Source organism: Lagopus muta, chromosome 2 (assembly GCF_023343835.1).
Source record: "Lagopus muta isolate bLagMut1 chromosome 2, bLagMut1 primary, whole genome shotgun sequence".
Lineage (NCBI taxonomy): Eukaryota > Metazoa > Chordata > Aves > Galliformes > Phasianidae > Lagopus > Lagopus muta.
Window position 1 is genome coordinate 31,807,034 of NC_064434.1, and position 20,264 is coordinate 31,827,297.

Genomic DNA, 20,264 nt, shown 5'->3' on the forward strand with positions numbered 1-20,264 from the left:
AAGATGTTAGGACATCCAGCACATAGCCCTGCGTGGGGCTGTTAATGAGCCATAGAATAATAAAGGTTGGAAGGAAGAGGCCTTGAAGGTCATCTGCTCCAAACCAATTTTCACAGTAAGAGTCAGTTTGGGTTGCTTGTGAGAGGAGAGTTTTGAATATGTCCAAGGAAGGAGCTTGAATAACTGCTCTAGGTAGCTTGTTTGAACATTTGTCTAACATCAGAGTGAATTGTTTTCCTTAAGTAATTATTTTTCCATTTTGCATCTGTTTCACATATCACCGTGCTCCTGAAGAGAACTTCTATGCAGTTGCTTGTCTGCTTTTCTAGTATGGAAGAATTAAATGACGTGCAAATTTACTGGCTGTTTCAAGTTAATGCAAAAGCTTTGCATTAGCCTCTTCTGACCTCTTCTGTTCCCACCTGCCTGCTGAGAAATGGAGAAAATTAGGTAATACGTTTTATCATTTATGCTTTACTCTTTAGCTTTTGTGGGGATGCCAGTTTTTCGTAGATGACAGGAAATCTAGCATGGAGGACAGGGCAAGAAAAGTAAGTTTAACTTATGTTCTGTCAGTAGGCAGAGCTGTAAATAAGCCAATTTCCAGGGTTTTCCCTCACCCAGAGAGCCACAAGCCTGGCGGTTAAGTAAATGCTTAATGTTACTTCATGTTAGAAACAACTTCAAGCTTTTACTAGAAAGTAAGTATCCTTTCTTTCCACACCTGCAACTCACTAACTGCACAGACTTTAAGAACTGAGTAAGGTTATAAGAATAAGGTCATGGAGGGGGTTGCTCTTCATCCATGCTCACGATTTTTTTTGTGCTCCAGTAGTTCTCCTGATATTGAGATTCTTTGAGAATGATGATTAAATGGAAATTGAATACTCTTTTTTCCTAAGGGACTCTTAGGGGAGAGGTAGAAGTACAATTTGAGTATATGGAGCGCTTGGCAATAACACGTACCGCATTGAGCAAGGGAGCATCATGCTGAGAATGCTTTGAGCTGTTGCTACTTCACATATTCAGATCTGTTTATATGTATGAATGCTTCAGAAATGGTAATCAGGGAAGACTTAGCAGCTGAAGGGGTATTTTTTCTTCTTATAATTTCTGGTTTACCTGAACTACTCTTCTGAAAGGAACAAAAGAAATCTGGATAAACCTGTGAGGAATTCCTGTTCTTCATAGCTACCTGTCAGGATAGGTGTCCTTTCCTTTGAGCAACACTCTGGTGATCAGTGCTTCAGAAGTAGAGATTTATTTATTTATTTATTTATTTCCTCACTGAAGCTTTTCTGAGAATCCTGTGAAACAAGTGAAACCAAGCAGTCATTTGATTGCTGTAAAGCTTTCATATGGAAGATGTCAGGATCTTTTGTTGCAAAGTAGTGTTATAGCAGATTCTGCAGCAATAGAAGAGGGAGCAGAAAATGTAGTTCAGTGCATGCAGGTCTCCTTTCTGACCTGGATTTCTGTCACTTGTAGTTTTCTTAATTTTTTTTTTTTTTTTTTTTTTTTTTTTTTTTTTTTTTGACTTAGTTATGTCTAGATACCATGTCATGACTTGTTGGTTTAAGGGAAGAGCTGGAATACTGTTATGGGATTACCTGCTAATTAACCAAAATTCAAATGGATTTTACATTCATCCTGAGCTGTGGGATATGTGTTTAACTTTAGAATGTATTTAGCTTGTTGGACTCTTTGACTTGTAATGGAGATTTTTAGTTGAAGCTACTGAGATCACAGGGCAAATAAAATGTTGCCTAGATAAATTGCCAATAATTTTATTATTGAAACAACCCAGTATTAATGTTTTTTTTTTTTTTTTTTTTTTTTTAAGATGCCTTTTTTAACAAGAGTGATGTAGAAATACCCAAAAGAAAAGTGTCCTTAAGAAACTAACCAGTACTACACAAACTACTCAAATATTTGAACATATGCTCTTAGAGAGCAAAATGCTCCAGAGTTGGAGCTTTGGGTCATGTGTTAGTATATAGGAGATTTCATATTGTTTGAACAGCTCATTTTTAGAGATAAATTAAAACAGAAACATGTTTCACTCATTGTAGATAATGAAAGCTGAAATAGTTTTTTCCTGACAGCTTGGAATAAATAAAGAAGAAGCAGGCCAAAACATTAATGCGTAATAATCGACTACATATGCCTGTAGACATGTGTTCTGTTAGGTTGCTATGAAGCTTTTCCTTTTGGAGCAGGAAATGGTTGTAAGGCTGAGTTAAATCCATTGCCCCTTAGGCAGAGTGTCAGTGACAGTTTGAGCACTGGTTGAGGTTCTTTTTGTTCAGAAAATGTCAGAGACCAATCTTGTTTTATTCAAATAAAAGCCGTTCACAGGTGGATGAAAGAACTGAATTAAAAAAAAAAAAATCAATCAGCTGCTACTTTTTTTTCTCAATTATTAATCTTTTCAGATTTACCTTTCTAGGTGATGTATTTATTCACTTTGTTAACGTGCATCTAACCCTCCTTCTGAATTCCTGAGGTGGAGACATAATGAGAATCTTCCACTTTCCACATAGCTCTGTATGTCACTTGTTTAACTCACTGCATGGAGAAGAACACCAGTGTGATCAGATGGCTGAAAGTAGGGATGCTGAGAAAGCTGGCCAGGCTGAATGAAAGTGGGATGTCTCCTCAGAGGATGATGTATGAGGGTTCAGATAAAGTAGAGGTGTCACTTCCTTCCATCTGTAGTGGAAATCTGAGTTTTTACTTGCTTGTTTTGAGCTGCTTTGCTGATGTGAAAGCCGTGTTTTAGGAAATGTTTCTTCGTTGATACGAAGTGAATTATGGAAAGATAAAATATCTCTGGATTATTAGTCTTGAGTTAAAGTTCAGCTGAGTGAATGGTTTCCAAAGACTGATATGAATAACTCCATCAAAACAGACTTCCTTTCCACATTTTGAAAAGTGTGTAAACATACATAAGCTTTTAGTTTTCAGTGTTTAATATTTGGTATTCCTTTTATTAATGGTTTTCAGATTGTGTAAATACAAATAAGAGGCTAAAAACATACCCTAACATTTCTAGTGTTCAGGAAATTTGCTTTATCTGATGACGTGTATATCTTTTGTTCTGAAAGGCTAGCTTTTATGTAAAACAGGATCATAATGAAACTGTATCCAAGACTTGTTTTCCCATCTAATGAATAGAAAAGGCGTACTTTGGGCTTTGGTTGAAAGAGGGTCCTTATAATTGTTATACATCTAAAATTAATTCCTAAGTTATGAATCTCATATACTGAGAATTACCAAAATGTCCTTACTGTTTCAAGCTGTAATACCTCAGGGTTACACCTTTACTTCTGAAAGTTGTAATTAGGTGCTTCAAACAAATTATACTATAACTGTTGTGGTATATTTTATGTTTTTTTTTCACTGATTCTCTTATCATTTATCTTATTGTACCCATTTATAGCATCATGCTGCCTCTAATTTAATCCCAAAATGATATTAAACAATTATTTTTGAAGTTCTTATAAATGACTACTCAAAAACCAATTTTGTGATTGTTCAAGTCCATTTAATTTTTTTTTTTTTGTTCATTGATGATATTACAATTATTTATAGGACCAATGCACAAAACTAGTTCAGCTTACTCTGAAAAATCTGTTCTTAAAAGAGTAAGATCAGGTAAGCTTAGTATTATTTGATTGTTTCTGGGCAATTCTCAGCAATCTATTTGTTTTCTTATGTGACAGTAAGCACTGCAGACTTGTTTTACCTTTCCGTCTATAGTACATCCATGAGATGGCTTCCAGTGCTCTGCCTGAGAGGGAAGAATTGTGACGAAATGGATCAGCACATCTAAGAGAAACAAATTAAAATGCAAACTATGCCCTAACTCTTCCCTTATGCTGCTGCTGGTTTTCAGGCCTTTAGAAGTGTGGTGAATTTAAAAAATACATTTGCTTGTATATGATCAGAATACCATGTGAGCAAATGAGGTGAAATGCTTTGAGCTGCCTGTAAATGTCTATGAAGCAGACATGTAATATGATGTTACCACGTTGTAAATTTGAGACAAAATGATTAAAAAAAAAAAGATTAAGAAAAGCAAACATTACATTTGTCATTGAAGAGAAGGGCTTCCTGATAGGCCCAGGTGGTGGTGAAGCCTTGGGCAGGTACACACATGTTCATGGATGCTTTATGCTCCTTTTTCCTGGCTAAAAATTCTTTTGGCTGAAGAAAGCTGGCTGTTCATTGGATTTTACTGGCTAGAGGCCCTGAAAAATAAAAATACAGGTGCTAAATGGAGGCTTGGATTGCTCAGGCCGCTACCAGTGGTACAGGCACCTGCAGCGGAGGCCTGTTGCACATTAGCAGAGGGGAAGGCTGTGGTGCCTCTCAGCAGAGGGAGATCGCGGGGGATGCATACAGCATGTCCTCTGGGGTCAGGGGCAGCAGCATGTGGTTGCTCTAATTTAAAAATCATTCTATGGCTGTGTTATAGGGTTTCTTTTGTCTTTCCATGGCATTTCTTTCTTTCTCTGTCTTACGGGTTGGTTCACTGATCTACTGATTCTGCATTCTGCTAAACTGCTCTTAGAGCCAAAATTCCTTTTTCTGCACGTGGAAAGGAAAGTAGTGACGTGACTTAAACTGTCCCCATTAGTCAATTTCTAAGGGTAGACATAATTCCCTTTTGAAGCTTTTCAAACCATTTTTTCTTCTTGATAAATTTCTTGGCAATAAAGCCAATGATTGACATCTGTCTGAAATTAGGATAATTTAATTGCAAGGACAATAAAAACAAACAACATTTTTATAAAGATCTATTCCGTGTGTGGATTTCCTAGTCTTTTTATGGGAATCTTTTTGGTTTAGGGCTATTTTTATGCAGTGATGCTGGTAAGAATAAGGAAGAATAGAAGTATGCAGGCTTGGTGTTTTACTGAGGCACACTGGTAAGATAAATGCCCAGCAACAGTAAATGTCAGTGCTATGAAGTTACTGCCATTGTGACTTTCTGCATCGCTTTTGGTCTGAAGAACTTTTAAACATGGTACCTGTAAGGATTGTTTTTTATTCAGGACATGTGAAATGAAGTACAATTGACCCACATCTGGAAATTACTTTGGTTAGTTTGCTCATATATTTTGGAAATGAGAGCTGTTTGTTCTTCCTACTTGTAAAATGTTCTGAAATCTGCAGGGTGATGTGATTCAGGAGTTGATCACGATAATATTCAGTGAATATTTGGCATATTGACAACAAGGAACTTATCTCAAAATGATTTTGTTAATCTGGAATTCAGTCTTACTTGCTGATTTAGCTATGGTAACATGTCTCCCACAAATGGCAATTCTTCTAAGTTCTAAGAAATTAAATCTCGAAGTTTCTTGGAAATCAATTTCTAAACAAGAAGTGGCCCAGTGTGCTCATATCTTAAAAGTACTGTAGGTCACTGGGATTTGAGACCCACACTCATTTTTAAAGAATGAGTAGAAATCATTGAAGTTCAGAAAACAATGCTTCCCTCCAGAAGAAATAATAATAAAAAAAATAAGGTGCTTGAAAATATTTTTCGTCTTGCCTGTGAAAACTGTAACATCTCCTGCAGTTGTGCTAGGCATTCAGACTTGTGATGACTTACATAGCCTCACTGGCACTACTAACAATTTTAGTATTGTTGGATGGCATTCTTTTTTACTTGCCTTAAATGAATTTGTTGGAGTGGCTGGAAAGCTGCCTGATGGAAAGGGACCTTGGTGTACTGATGGACAGTCGGCTGAATATGAGCCAGCAGTGTGCCCAGGTGGCCAAGAAGGCCAGTGGCATCATGGCTTGTATCAGAAATGGTGTGGTGAGCAGGATGAGGGAAGTCATCCTGCCCCTGTACTCAGCACTGGTGAGGCCTCACCTCAGGTACTGTGTTCAGTTTTGGGCATCTCAGGTCAGAAGGGACATTGAGGTGCTGGAGTAGGTCTAAAGAAGGGCAACAAGGCTTGCGAAGGGCTTGGAGAATGTACTCTACAAGGAGTGACTGAAGGAACTGGGGCTGTTTAGTCTGGGGAAGAGGAGGCTGAGGGAAGACGTTATTTCAGTATTTGAAAGATGCTTACAGTGAGTGCGGGGTTGGTCTCTTTTCACTGATGACAGGTGGCAGGACGAGGGGAAATGGCCTCAAGTTGTGCCAGGGCAAGTTTAGGTTGGATATCGGGAGAAGCTTCTTTACAGAAAGGGTTGTTAAGCACTGGAATAGGGTCCCCAGGGAAGTGGTTGAGTCACCATCTTTGGATGTGTTTAAAGACCATTTCAATGTGGTGCTCAGGGCCATGATTTAGCGCAAGGTTGTTAGTTAGGGTAGTATGGTTAGGTTGTGGTTGAACTTGATGATCCTTAAGGTCTTTTCCTACCTGAGCAATTCTATGATTCCATAATTCTATGGTTCTATGATTCCTAGTGATGAACCAAATTCTTTAGGAAATGCAGTCTTTCTTTAAAAAAAAAAAAAAAAAAATAGCTGGTTAGACTGGGATCTGCTTATGGGGAGTGGTGGGAAAAGAGCATACTGGAGACGGATGACGCTTGTAGGGCCATGTATGTTTGAGGGTGGACAGATAATTTTGATTGTCTGGAAAAAAAAAAGCAGTTGATGTAACAATGTTTTTTCTTTGTTGTAACTTTATTAATGTTTGCAAGTATTTATTCCTCCTGTGTAAACATGACTACGTGTTCGTTTGCATGTCATCGAAACAACTTATTTTCCTTGAAGTGCTAATAAGAATATTGTAAATTACTTAAACTGTTCTTATCTTACATCTAACCCTAACCCTTGTTTTCCTCTGAATGACTGCAGATACCCATATCTGTAATGGATGTTTATGATTGATACACATAAAAAGCCTATCTAAAGAGCAATATGCTTAATTGCAGACAATTTAACTTGAATATTTCTGGTGCTAGGTTTTCCACTTACAACTGATGCATTAAAGGAATTGTTCTTGTTTTACAGGCAAAGACAGAGTTTTTAATACGCCCTTGTGTGAGCAAGGAATTGTTGGATTTGGTATTGGAGTTGCTGTTGCAGGTGCTACAGCCATTGCAGAAATTCAGTTTGCAGATTACATTTTTCCTGCATTTGATCAGGTTAGTACCAATAATTTTGAATGAAGTAAAAAAGAAGTTTTATGAATTTGTTTTAAATATTCTTTTGTTGGCATTAATGCTTGGTAATACTTTATGCAAAAATAGCCACGGCTGTAATACTAATATTTATGCATGCACTATGTAAACAGGAAGGTACCAGTTCCAAGTTGAATGCTGATTAAATAATTTAAATTAGTTTAAAATGCCTTAAAATCTCCATCTGTGTTATTCCAACACCATCTCTTACTTCTTTGTGTGATTGCAGGCCAACCGTTTGTCAACAGGATAAACTGTGAATTTGAACTGAGCTGACTGTCTTCTGGGAATGGGGAAACAACTGGGCTATATGACAACTCTTGATAGAATCATAGATTCATAGAATCATAGAAGGTTGCAAACGACCTGCAAGATCATCTAGACCAACTGTCCTCCCATTACCACTGCTATCACAAGCCTCTAAACCATATCTCATAGCTCTTCATCCAGACATTTCTTGAACACTGCCAGGGATGGCGACTCTGCCATCTCCCTGGGCAGCCATTCCAGTGCCTGACCACTCTATGAGGGAAAAAGTTCTTCCTTATGTCTAACCTGAACCTTCTCCGGTATAACTTGCGGCCATTTCCTCAGGTCCTGTTTGTTGCCTGGGAGAAGAGGCCAAGTCCCTCCTCATCACAGCCTTCCTTCAGGAAGTTGTAGAGTGCAGTGAGGTCTCCTCTGAGCCTTCTCTTCTCCAGACTAAATAATCCCAGCTCCCTCAGCCGCTCCTCATAAAACTTGTGCTTCAGACCCCTCACCAGTTTCATTGCCCTTCTCTGGACATGTTCCAGGTCTTCGATATCTTTTTTGTAATGAGGGGCCCAAAACTGAACACAGTACTCAAGCTGTGGCCTCACCAGTGCTGAGTACAGGGGGATGATCACCTCCCTGCTCCTGCTGGCCATACTATTTCTAATGCAGGCCAGGATGCCGTTGGCCCTCCTGGCCATGTGGGCACACTGTCGGCTCATGTTCAGCCGAGCATCAACCAACACTTCCGGGTCTCTTTCCTCTTCACACTCATCCAGCCACTCATCCTTAAGCCTATAACGCTGCATGAGGTTGTTGTGGCCAAAGTGCGGGGCCTGGCACTTGGCCTTGTTGAACCTCATCCCATTCACCTCAGTCCAGTGATCCAGCAAATCTAGATGCCTCTGAAGGGCCTCCTTACCCTCAGGCAGATTGACACCACCTCCCAGCTTGGTGTCATCTGCAAACTTACTGAGGATACACTCAATCCCTTCATCTAGGTCATCAATAAAGATATTAAACAAGATAGCGACCCACTTGTAATGGGTCACCAGCTGGACTTAGCTCCCTTAGTCACTACCTGTTGGGCATGGCCCTCTAGCCAGTTCCTTAGTCAAAGGAGAACATACCGGTGCAGGCCACGGGCAGCCAGTTTCCCCAGAAGAATACTGTGAGTGACCGTGTCAAAGGCTTTGCTGAAGTCTAGGTAGACTACATCAACAGCTTTTCCCTCGTCTACCAGTTTCGTCACCCAGTTGTAGAAGGAGATAAGGTTGGTTAAGCATGACCTGCCTTTCATGAACCTGTGCTGTCTGGGCCTGATCCCCTGGATGCCACGCACATGTTGTGTGATCTCACCCAAGATGATTTGTTCCATAACTTTCCCCAATACTGAGGTCAGGCTGAGAGGCCTGTAGTTCCCTGGATCCTCCTTATAGCCCTTCTTGTAGATGGGAGTCACGTCGCCAAGCCTCCAATCCTCTGGGACCTCTCCAGATAAGCAGGAGCGCTGGTAGATAGTCAATAGCAGCTTGGCAATCACCCCCACCAGCTCCCTGTTCTTGTGCCTTTAAGATTTCCATCATGAGAAGCATCCAGGCTTCCTGGACCCCTTTACCCTTAAGGAGTGACTCCCAAGGGACCTGTGCTGCAAGCGTCCTGAACAGGTCGAAGTCTGCCCTCTTGAAGTCCAGGATTGCAGTTTTGCTAGTCACCCTTCTGACATCTCCAAGAATAGAGAATTCAACAATTTCATTGTTGCTCTGCCCAAGACAGTCCCCAACCTTCACATCTCCCACCAGTCCTTCTCTGTTAGTGAAGAGGAGGTCTAGCAGGACGTCACCCCTGATGGGCTCTCCTACTAGCTGCTTAAGGAGGCTATCTTCCACACACTCTAGAAACCTCTTAGACTGCTTCTTCTGTGCTGTGTTGTATTTCCAACATATATGAGGGAAATTGAAGTCTCCCATGAAAAAGAGTGCTGGCGTTTGCACGACGTCTGCAAGCTGCTCATAGATAATTGAGTATTTAACTTGAATCCACTAAATTACCAACTCACTTGCCTTGGAAAATGTTTACCTTTCAATAGACTTGAAGGAGTCTTTTGCAGCTAGTTTAGTCCTCTGAATTCTATGCATGGGGTAGATGATATAGATGCATCTTGTGTACTGTAGTTTAATGATATGTAACTGGAGGTATTGGACTGGATATTACTTTTTCTTTTTTCCCCAGATCGTTAATGAAGCAGCAAAGTATCGTTACCGCTCCGGAGATCTGTTTAACTGTGGAAACCTCACCATCAGAGCCCCCTGGGGTTGTGTGGGACATGGTGCGCTGTATCACTCTCAAAGTCCAGAAGCTTTTTTTGCTCATTGTCCAGGAATAAAGGTACAGTAATTCTTATGTTACAAAGATTGATTGTGAGTGAACCTGACTAATCAGACTAATAAATCTGAGTGCAGGCAGGGAAGGGAGGATGGAAGTCAATGTACACAGCAGAACATCTGAGTGTGCTAATTAAGAACTCTGTTAGAAGCTTTCCATTAATAAAGCTTAAACTGTGTTGGAGAATTTATAGTCATAATTGAAACAACCTTTAGCAGGTATAGCATTGTGTTTGCTTTTTGCACTAAAAGCATATGTTTTGTGTTTGCTCAGTATGCCTCAACATGCTACAGAAATTAAAAACTAATGAATAGTGCTTTCCTTTTTTTTTTTTTCCCTACACGTGTCCTTAAGTGATTTATAAAATTCACGTATATAAATGACAGTGAAAAAACAAGAGCTATTAGTTGCACACTCAAACGCAGGAGGTTCAGTCTGAAACACCAGGAAGTACTTATTTAACTGTGCAGGAGACTGAGCCCTGGTTGCCTGGGAAGGTTGTAGAGTCTCCTTCCTTGAGGATATTCGAAAGCCATATTAAAGTGATCCTGGACAACCTACTTTGTGTTTAAGCAGGGACTGTGCCAGGTGGGTCCAAAGGGCCCTTCTAACCTCAACTGTTCTATGATTATGTGAATGATACCTTGGGGCAAGCTTTCTGTGTAAGAAAGTGGCATTTCTTGAAAGTAAAGATTCTTAGTATTTAGATGGATATGGTTCTTAGTGAAGATGGAGTCGGGGGGATCTGGTCATCTGAGATTAAGAAAACATTCTTTGCCAGATTCCTGAGTAAATTCTGAACAAAGTCCATTCTTTCTGAGTAAACTTAATGTCCATGGACTTGTACATTTGGATTAACTGACATCCAACCCATTAAGGGATGAATCGTAGCTTGATTAATGGGATGGACTTGAATAAAAACAGTATTTGTGTGTGGAAGACACATGTTCATTGTTTATCTTTTGTTTAAACTACTCCTTAATATGGTATTGGTGTACTGAAATGTCAGATATTACTCTTGTACAGGGAGGCCATAAGCATTTATCCTACTTGTAAATAGGAGCTTCCTTTATTCACATTTTATTGTATGTTATTTGCATTGTATTTCATGATCCTTGAAAAAGGGGAATTCATCTTTTATCTTTGGATATTCTTTATGGACTGTGAGGTGTTCTTATACTAAACTTGAAAATATTCAGAGATATAGACAAGTAAACTACAGAGTCTCTTGCCAGGTAATTGATTCTGAAGGTTTCTTGAGCTTTTTGAAAAAAATGTGAGTAGTTTATTATGATGTAGAAGAATAAAATAGTTTTATGATTAAGATACTGACACCAGGTCTATCTGCTGGCCTTGTTTGTCAATCTCAAATCTTCATATTGAACTAGCTAACTAAGTGCTGAGATTTTGTGTTGATTAAAACCCATTCTAATTCAGTGCAGTCTAATACTACTGAGTTTAGTCTTCTGAATGAGTTAGTCAAAATTTTATTTTATTGTGCCTGATGATTTCATTTTCTTTTGTCTTTATTTCGTCTTCTTTTCGTTTTTTTCCTTTTTCTTTTTTTTTTTTTTTCTTTTCAGTATAAATGTGTGTATGGAAAATACCCTTCCAGGTCAATATCTTAAAGTGTGTATCTTAGCTATACCAAGGATGAGATGCAAGGATGCATTAATGGGGACAAATATGTTGGTTTATGGCTTGCGGGTTCTACTGAGAAAAAGTGGGTGGTGGGCATAGGGTTTGGAAGAGGCCTTAGGGACTGTAGGGAATTAGAAGTTGGTGAAGAGCTTAAAGGAACCCAAAGCAGAAACTCCTTGGGTAATGCGCTAAAAAACATTGTTACAGTTAATTGCTGCCTTCTCAGTTAAAGAACACATGAAATTCTATGGAATTGGTGGAACCATATATTAATTTTGGATGCACGGAGGAGTGCTCGTTTGAATTTTGTATCTTTGTGAAAACAGTGTTGCATCTTTGGTTTTTTTCTGCAAAGCTGTTTGTTAATGCAGTTAATGTTTAAAACAGTTATTGCTGCTTTACTGAAATTGAAACTCTCATGAATATGTTAGTAGTAGAATATTTAATGTAACTCAGTGAAGGCTTTGTCTTCTGTGCATATTTTGCATGGGAAGTAAGGCCATGATTTACAGGTTGGCGAGGACAGGAAACGTCCCACGGGAGAATGGTTTGCAGAACTGCCCTCTTACTAAGCTGTGTAGTTTGTTTCTGACTGAAGGTTTTAACACTGGTTTTGGTAAGTGAAAGGTGAGATTCAGATTTCAGTGGCAGAAGAAGGTTTGTGTAACCTTGGTTGTTGAGGGGAGAGGCTGTAATCATTACTTTTAAGATTTAAGTTTGTTGAAGTGAGGAGGACACTGTTGGATCATTGTTTCTTTCGTCTACCATTGTGAGGAGATGTCTTAGTGCATTCCTCTGTCTTAAGTATTGACTCTCTTTATTCAATTGCAAGAGTGTGCCAGGATCTTTGCCATTGCAGATAGAAATTTTCTTTCCATTTCCAGCCGAAATTTCTTTCTAACTTGAATCTTCAATTCATCTTTCCTTTCATGTACAGAGAGTAATTGTTTTCCCTTTAGTCATTGTTTCTTCTTAGACTAAACAAACTATCAAGGAGATATTTTTTGGCATCTGTTTTGATTCATTTTCTGTCAAAACAATGTACTCATGAAGTATTCCAACTGAATTTCTAGCAGTGATTTTTTCAATAACACTAATATTTCCTTCACTACACGATTATGTCTTTTAAAGCTAGTGTCCTAGTTATCTGTTGAGCAAATAATGCATTCAAATCTTTCTCTGAATGTCTACTGATGAGTTCTAAATTTGTAACAAAAATTGACTTTCTAAATGCTGACTTACCACTGTGTATCATTCAGTTTTCCTTTGATTTTGTCTGTCGCATCTTTAATGTGAACTGATCTTTTTTGTATCGTCCTTCTACTGGTAGTGACTCAGCTTTTGAATAGTTTTCATTTCTGCATTCTGAGTTTGCGTCATAAATCAGTAAGGTAAAAGTCTGTCTTAAAAGTGGTCCTGAAGGAGCTGCACTGGCAGCATTCATCAGTCTGAAAATTGCTCATGTCTGTTGTCAAACGTTTTGTTGGAATTTAAATAGATTGCTTCTCTCTTGCTTAGAAAATTCACTTACTGAGTTAATTGGATGAGATAGATGATTTAGGTTGTGTTTTGAATCTTCACAGCTATAAAATGAAGTTCTGAATAGCTTCACAGCTACAAAATGTTTACTAGTTTTCTTGACCCCCCAGTGTATGTCTGATTTGAATTCCATGGGATGTAATTTATCTGGTTCTGATTCCTCAATTTCTGAGGAAATTGAGCTCTCTTGGCTTCTGTTTTCATTTAAGCTGTGACATTTTGGCGACTTTATGTTTGTTATTAATATTCTCTTAGACCATCTGTAATTAACTCTTCTGTTGGCAAAGCAGTTATATATATTTTTTCCTTCTGAGTGCTCAGATTACATCTAGAGACTTTATTCAGGCCTCCAAAATGACAAGATTTCAAACTTCTGCCATAAGTAAAGTTCCTTTTCCAGTCTTTACTGCACCAAGTCTGAAGTTCTTCCATCCTCCTATGAGGAGTTCAACTACACAACTTGAGATAAGCTGCTTTTTTTGTCATCCATCTACATTAGTTTTAAAAAAGTAGCATTTTGATAGTTTGTTGAATTGGACTTTTTTTTCTATTCTTTCAACCTGAAAATGCTCTTCTTAAAATGTTAGCTTTGGTTAGTATTACCTGAGGAGAATAAATTAGTATTTATAACATGATGTAAGAGGAAACTATTCAAGTCTCAAGAATGAATTAAATAAAATATGAAATAAAATTCAAAACTTGATGTGTGTGTTAGTGACGCAGCACTGATATTAATGAACTCTGTAACAACTCAGTAGCCATGGAGTTTTATTTAAAGCAAATAATTGCTTAGTTTTTGCAGTCAGTGTATTGTTGAGGAATTTTGTACTCAAAATAAACTATTTAAAAATATTTTTACAGATTGTTATTCCAAGGAGTCCTCTTCAGGCCAAAGGATTGCTGCTGTCATGCATAGAGGATAAAAATCCATGCATATTCTTTGAACCTAAAATACTATATAGAGCTGCAGGTAAGGATGTGCTGTATTTTCCAGTAAAGCAATATTTATTTTTGCCCATGTACTTCCTTAGTTACAGCTAAATTGATAGTGTAGCAAAAATCTTGATTTGCACTCATTTTGTCTTCAGCTGTGTTTGGGCTTGTGTTTGTTGAGAAAATCTGAAAACTAGGTAAAACTTCAGAATTTGCATACAAACATGAATATTTACAGTCAGATTCATGTTCAGTGAGTGTTGGAATGCTTTGTATAGTCTTGAGTTTAGAAAAAAAAAAAGAAATAGAGCTAAAAGGCATTGTCTCATGAAATTGCATGGTGAAATACAAACAAGACTGAGTCTGTTTAAGTGGTGTGTAGACTAACAGTGAGAATTTGGTAGTTAGAATAACAAAACTTTAAATCATTTAAGGATAAACTGGCTGTAGTTAGCAGGCTGATTTATGGAGTTTTTCACAGACTTTATTGGGATAGGGCAGTGTAAGTCTGACAGAAGTGAAAGTGCTGTTCTTTTGGTAATTCTAAATATTAAAATTAATTGCTAGAATTGTTTTTATTTTTCCAGAGGAGGTGATTTTCTGCAGTCACAGTTGTTACAAATTTTAAATTTCTTTTGAATGCTTAATTTCTAAAACTGTAGAAAATCTGCTCCTTTAAATTCTGGTTTTGTTTGGCAGGAAATGTGATTGCCTTTACTATTTTTCTTTGCTTCAGTCATAGTGACCTTTTTGTTCAGTTTTAGCAGACATCATTATGCGTGACATAATAACACAGTAAATTGAAGATGGTAGTGCATGTTGTATCATCAGTGTTAATTGTAACAATGCAGTTGTTATTTACTGAGGACAGGTGAAGCTGTATTGGATGAGTGAGTGTAGGAAAAGAAAATTGCATATGGAGAGCTTGGTGGAGTGTCTGGGTGAGCAACTTATGGCAACAGGCATTGTCATTCATCATTCCTATGTTGTATAATTTTGTCTACCAGCTATTTGTGAATAGTGAAACAAATGTCTTCAAAACAACAATTTCTTTCACTGTTTTTGGTATTTAAAATTCTCAGCTGCAGACTGCAGTATTAATAAAATATTTACTTTCATAATGGAATGAATGACTGCACATTAAAAATATCACACAGCTATTGAGAGCACAGGGCTTACTGAGGGCTTTTCATGTATGAGGAATTGATCTGTGAAACAATCGCTGGATCTTCTGGTGAGTTCAGATGAGTCACGTGATTGAAATCTTGAGTGAAAATGTGCTGAAATAGTGGTTAGTTGGGTTTGTAAGTTGGTCTGTAACCAACCGCAGCGTTGTTACAAGACTTCAGTAATTTCTGAAAGAACTTACTGATGATGTTGCTGTGTTATCTCGTGGGCTGATTTCCAGAGAAATTGCCTTAGATTTATAAGAACATCAGTTTAGTGATGTAGGCTGAAATTTGTAGTGCCACCATGTGACAAGACCAGTTGTGACTAACTTCTTTCATTTTCTTGTTGATCACATTTGTGCCCTTGGATATTGCTTCTTATGGCTTTCCTCCTAGTCTTGGTTTACTTCCTTTTGCATTGGAAAAGTCTTTATCCAGCTATTCTTAATGGGAACAGAAGTATTTACGTATAGTCATGTGCATTTTATAAAATTAGAAGCAAATAGATGCAAACATTTCTGAGAAAAAGACCAAAGTTAAATACAGAAATAAACATCTGCAGAGAGAATTCTGTTGCTGGTTAACTTACAAAGTTATAACATTATTACAAGTGCCATGGTGATGTCCACCTAAATGTCAGAGATGCTGAGAAAATATCTGAATTTAAAAAAAAAAGAAAAAAAAAAGAAAAAGGAGGCTCTGATTTATAAATAAGTGGTTATCAGACTGTGTGTGTAGCGTCGAGAGCACATAATGATTATGAATCAAAGGAGATGAGTCACCTTGACATTATCAGGTTTAGACATCTTGTGGAGAACCTACTCTGATGTTTTTTGACCTTTTCAGTTTCATTTCATTGTACCATATATGACATTGGTGCTGTAGAAATAAATACGACTTGCATCAGTGGTTGTTATAGAGACAAGACAGTAAGATTAGAAAACATATGTTTTCTTTCTGTGCTTCAGACTGCTCTTTAAAAAAAAAAAAGCAACAGATGGTGCAGCCTTTTAAGACTGTGATGGTCCTTTTTGTCTGATTACTACTTTTTGTTAATTGCTTTACTTGAAATCTGGTTTTGAAATACTTGATTTAAAATATTTATAAATTCAGTAATAGATGAATGGAGTGCTCTGCATATAAACATTGTTGTCCTGGTTTGGTTAATTGTTGTGCAAGAACATGCACAGGATAATTTCATGTGCTGTTTTATATCACTGTTAGTGGAGGAGGGAGATTTGTAAAGGCATTTGAATAAAATCCTGTCAAATCTAGACTTCCCTTATAGTTTTTTTTTGACAAGCATTTAAGTATCAAGAATGGTTTAGCCATAATAAGCAATTAGGTAATTGTAATTTGTAGTTGAATGCTGCATTTAATTTTTCTAAATGGCTGAAACCATTACACAGAGGAGCTCTATGTATCATGTGTGCTATCCAGGTCTTCTGCTGGTACATCTACCTGTTTTCCAAACTGTATTCATGTCAGTTGCCAGAGCTTACATTTGGATATATTGAATCTATTTCTACACTGCCCCTATTCACACTGAGATATATGTGACATAAAACTAAGAAAAAACATTTTTACTGCGAGTGTGGCCAAACAGATTGGGACAGATTGCCCAGAGAAGTTGTGGAGGTGCTGGAAGCCCTACTGAGCCTGAACCACACACTTGTGGTGAGAGAGGACTGTGAGCACAGGGCTTGGACTAAGTGATCTCCGGAGCTTTCTTCCTACCTCAGCCCTTATGTGATTCTGTAGCACTTGGTGTTTGTATACCATCTCTGGTCTCAGAAAAAAAAAAAAAAGGTACATTTTAGAAAACTATTCAGGTATTCACTACTTGATTTATTAAAAACAGGTATGTTCCTAATGTACAAGTCAGGAAAGAACTGCTTGCATCGGATCTGCTGTACGAATGAAAGAAAACTGAAGATGCTTAATTTTTCCTAAGATGTTTCCATCTAAAAATTGTTAATTGGGTACTAATTTGAGTGGAACCATCTTCAGAGTTACAGTGAAGGCAAAATGCTTTTTTCCCCAGGGAGGTGGTTGAGTCACCATCCATGGATGTGTTTAAAAACTGTTTAGATGTGGTGCTCAGGGACATGATTTAGCGGAGGGTTGTTAGATTTAGGGTAGTATGGTTTAGGTTGCTGTTGCACTTGATGATCTTGAAGGTCATTTCCAACCTAAGCAATTCTATGATTCTATTGGGTTTTTTGTTTTTCGTTTGTTTTTCCCTAGTTACTTTAATGATAATGTATTTTTGGTGAATTGAATATTTGAGTCACTTAACTGCTATCGTCAGAAGTTCCTTTGACAATTTCTGTGCAGATTCTGAAAGCTGTTTTCATACCACCACTTCACTGGTAAACTGTGAAGTGTCATTCTTGGTAGATAGCAGGAGAGTGCATTGAATACTGAAGTATGGTTTCAAGGCTATGTTGGTGTTTACTCAAATCAACTGCAGTCTTTGCTTGAGATTTTAAACCATTAATTTAATGGTTAATAGGTTTTAATTTAATAGGTTTAATTTAATTTAAACCTATTAAGGCAAAGTCCATTTCCAAATCTGATGTTAATATCACTGACTTGGTGAGCAGCAGGATCTACTGCTACAATGGTATATTTGTGTACCTTTTTGTATGCTACACAAAATAAATGAAACATTACAGTGAATGCATTCAATACATTATAATTAAAATATTTTTAATTGTAGCAAAACCTCTGAAATAAAGGATAATTCTTAACGTGATTTGGTCTATTGCTTTAAATAGCATTACTGATAAGGAAAAAGTTTAGTGTATGTTTTTATGGGATAGTACTGACTAGGAAAAGAATCTAATGCTTATTTTTCAGTGTTTAGTTTTTTATTTTTTCAGTGGAGCAAGTTCCTGTGGAGCCCTACAACATTCCTCTGTCTCAAGCTGAGGTGCTGCGGCAAGGCAGTGATGTGACACTGGTTGCTTGGGGCACACAGGTCAGTAAGATTCTTTGAAACTTGCTGTTGTCCATCAGAGCCCAGATTAAGGGCCAGGAGCTGAACTTCGTTCTCAGTCTCAAGTGCCATCCAATAAACTTTGTATGTTTGTTTTTATATATGTATGTAACTTTGTATTTCCATCAGTACATAGTTGAATGAATGATTCTCTGTATTTCTGTTTATATGAAACCTGCTTTTTAATGTGTAAGATTTCACTCATTTTTTGTTGAAGCTGACACTGAAAATGTGGAAGAAGTGTGGAACCTCTGCTGGAGGTTGATGATTTATGTATGGTTGTGAAAGTTACACTTTTAAGAATGTGACAGTGGGATGTGACTCTCGAGGAAGGCAGTGGGAAGGACAGTTAAAAGTATGTTGAAAGAGAAGTATAGATCTTTACTGCACAATTTAAAAATAGTGCAGTCTGGGGTTGCCTTTATGCAGAGAATTGAAATATACAGAGAATTTAGGTAATTTAAAACCATTAATACAAAGAAAGATATTTGTTTCTGATGGTTTATTTTCAAAGCTGGTCAAGAATATGATTCAGCTCCCCCTGTCTCCAGTTAAGATGTTCAAATATTAAAAAGAAGAAATAGTAAGAGCAAAACCATACAAAGAACCCAAACACATTCATGTTGAAGAATGATAGAAAACAAATTTCAATCTAGACTGGAATTACCAGAAAAATCTTTAAATTGCCTTTAACCTGTAATTTAGTAAACTGCAATTTTCCTGGCTTAATTATGTATCTGGGTAGCTGTTGGAGGGAGGGAGTGTTGTAAATTTCATCACAACAGTGTTGATCTGTGGAGCTGGTTATTTTTTGCTTTTTGTTTGGAATCTGTTATCCTCTTTGCTTTCCTGTGATAGGTCAAGCAGCCAGAGGACAAGAAAACTTCTTTATAGCTATGATTATTCCCACTAGTTGTTATTAAAGACTACTTCGATATCTTTACTTGTGCTTGTTTCTCCAGCAGAAAACAATTTGGACTTTTATCCTTGTTCCCTTTTGAAAGTGAGTGCACATTTTTCCTGCCTGCTCCATTTGGATGGAATCTCAATATTCATCAGGCTCCCCAAAACTGAAATGATAAATACAGATATGATAAATAAATAAAGAAATGATAAATAAAGATATAATGAAACCATAAAGATATTATATATATATAATATAAAGATATTATATTAAAGATCACTAAAATATTGGCTATTGGTAAAGCTGTCGAAAGCAATTAAAGTAACATCCTACAGTTGCATGGAGTAGACTAGGAATGACATCTTTTCAAAGAACTGTGCTTTAGAGCTTGCGAAATGTAAGCCGAGTGTTGAGACAGGCAGCTGTTTTGATATACAGCCCTAATGTGGATTTAGGATCTGACTTAACCATGGGTGTGGCTGTATAATGCAGAATGAGGGACTGTTACATAGAACTTCTCCCTCTTTCAGGATTTCTGGGCAGAAGTACATGCATGTGCATCACATGAAGGATGTGCAGTGTTGCTTTGTACAAGAACTGTTGAGTGTATCTCTGTGTAGAGATAGAGGTTCGTACTTAGCATGTAAGCCAAAAATACGGCATGTTTTGTATCAGAATTCTGCAAGTGAGTTTTTGTTGTGAGCGTGTGCATAACTTGGAACTTGATAGCTACATGTACAGTGGAACCAGCAAATCCATTTCAATAGACAGAGAGTGGTCACACATACTAAGAGGTTTCTTCTCATGCATTTTGTATGCTAGATAGTTGCTTGGCAGCTGCTGCCCTAGTGAGGTTACCTGATGTGTGCTTTCTTGAGTTATACTAATGAAGGGCAGTAATGGCTTTTAGTTCCCCTCCAGTTGTACTCAATGTTTTACGGTCATTAACTAATCCTTATGCCTTGTGAACTAGGCAAATATTTTCACTTATGCATCATAGAAATGGCAAAAACATCCCATGTGTTACACTGAAATCTCTAACCATTGCAGCTGCTGATGCATTAGAAGTTTAAACAAAAATACTGCAAGTTATTTCTTTTTACCGTTACAATACTTGTATTGTGATTTATCTTTTAAGCAGTCCTCTGATGTTTAGCTATTCCTATTTGTGTAATGCAGATTCATGTTAAATCTTTAATCATCTTGTTTCAGTGTAGATTTTTGCTCTGTGTAACACTGACTACAGCCCTTTAAAGATGGCAGTTAACGCCATCTCACCGTGTCC

At 37.5% G+C, this 20,264-nt stretch overlaps 1 protein-coding gene across 5 annotated transcripts in view; it reads left to right on the forward strand.

Moving 5' to 3' along the window:
• Positions 1–20,264, forward strand: part of BCKDHB (branched chain keto acid dehydrogenase E1 subunit beta) — a 1,150,961-nt gene that overhangs the window by 14,083 nt on the left and 1,116,614 nt on the right. For all 5 annotated transcript variants that reach the window (XM_048934900.1, XM_048934904.1, XM_048934901.1 and 2 more), the window contains exons 4-7: positions 6,986–7,119; positions 9,640–9,795; positions 13,834–13,942; positions 17,960–18,057. In XM_048934900.1, coding sequence (XP_048790857.1) covers positions 6,986–7,119; positions 9,640–9,795; positions 13,834–13,942; positions 17,960–18,057 — 497 coding nt within the window. The remainder of the gene's footprint in view (positions 1–6,985; positions 7,120–9,639; positions 9,796–13,833; positions 13,943–17,959; positions 18,058–20,264) is intronic.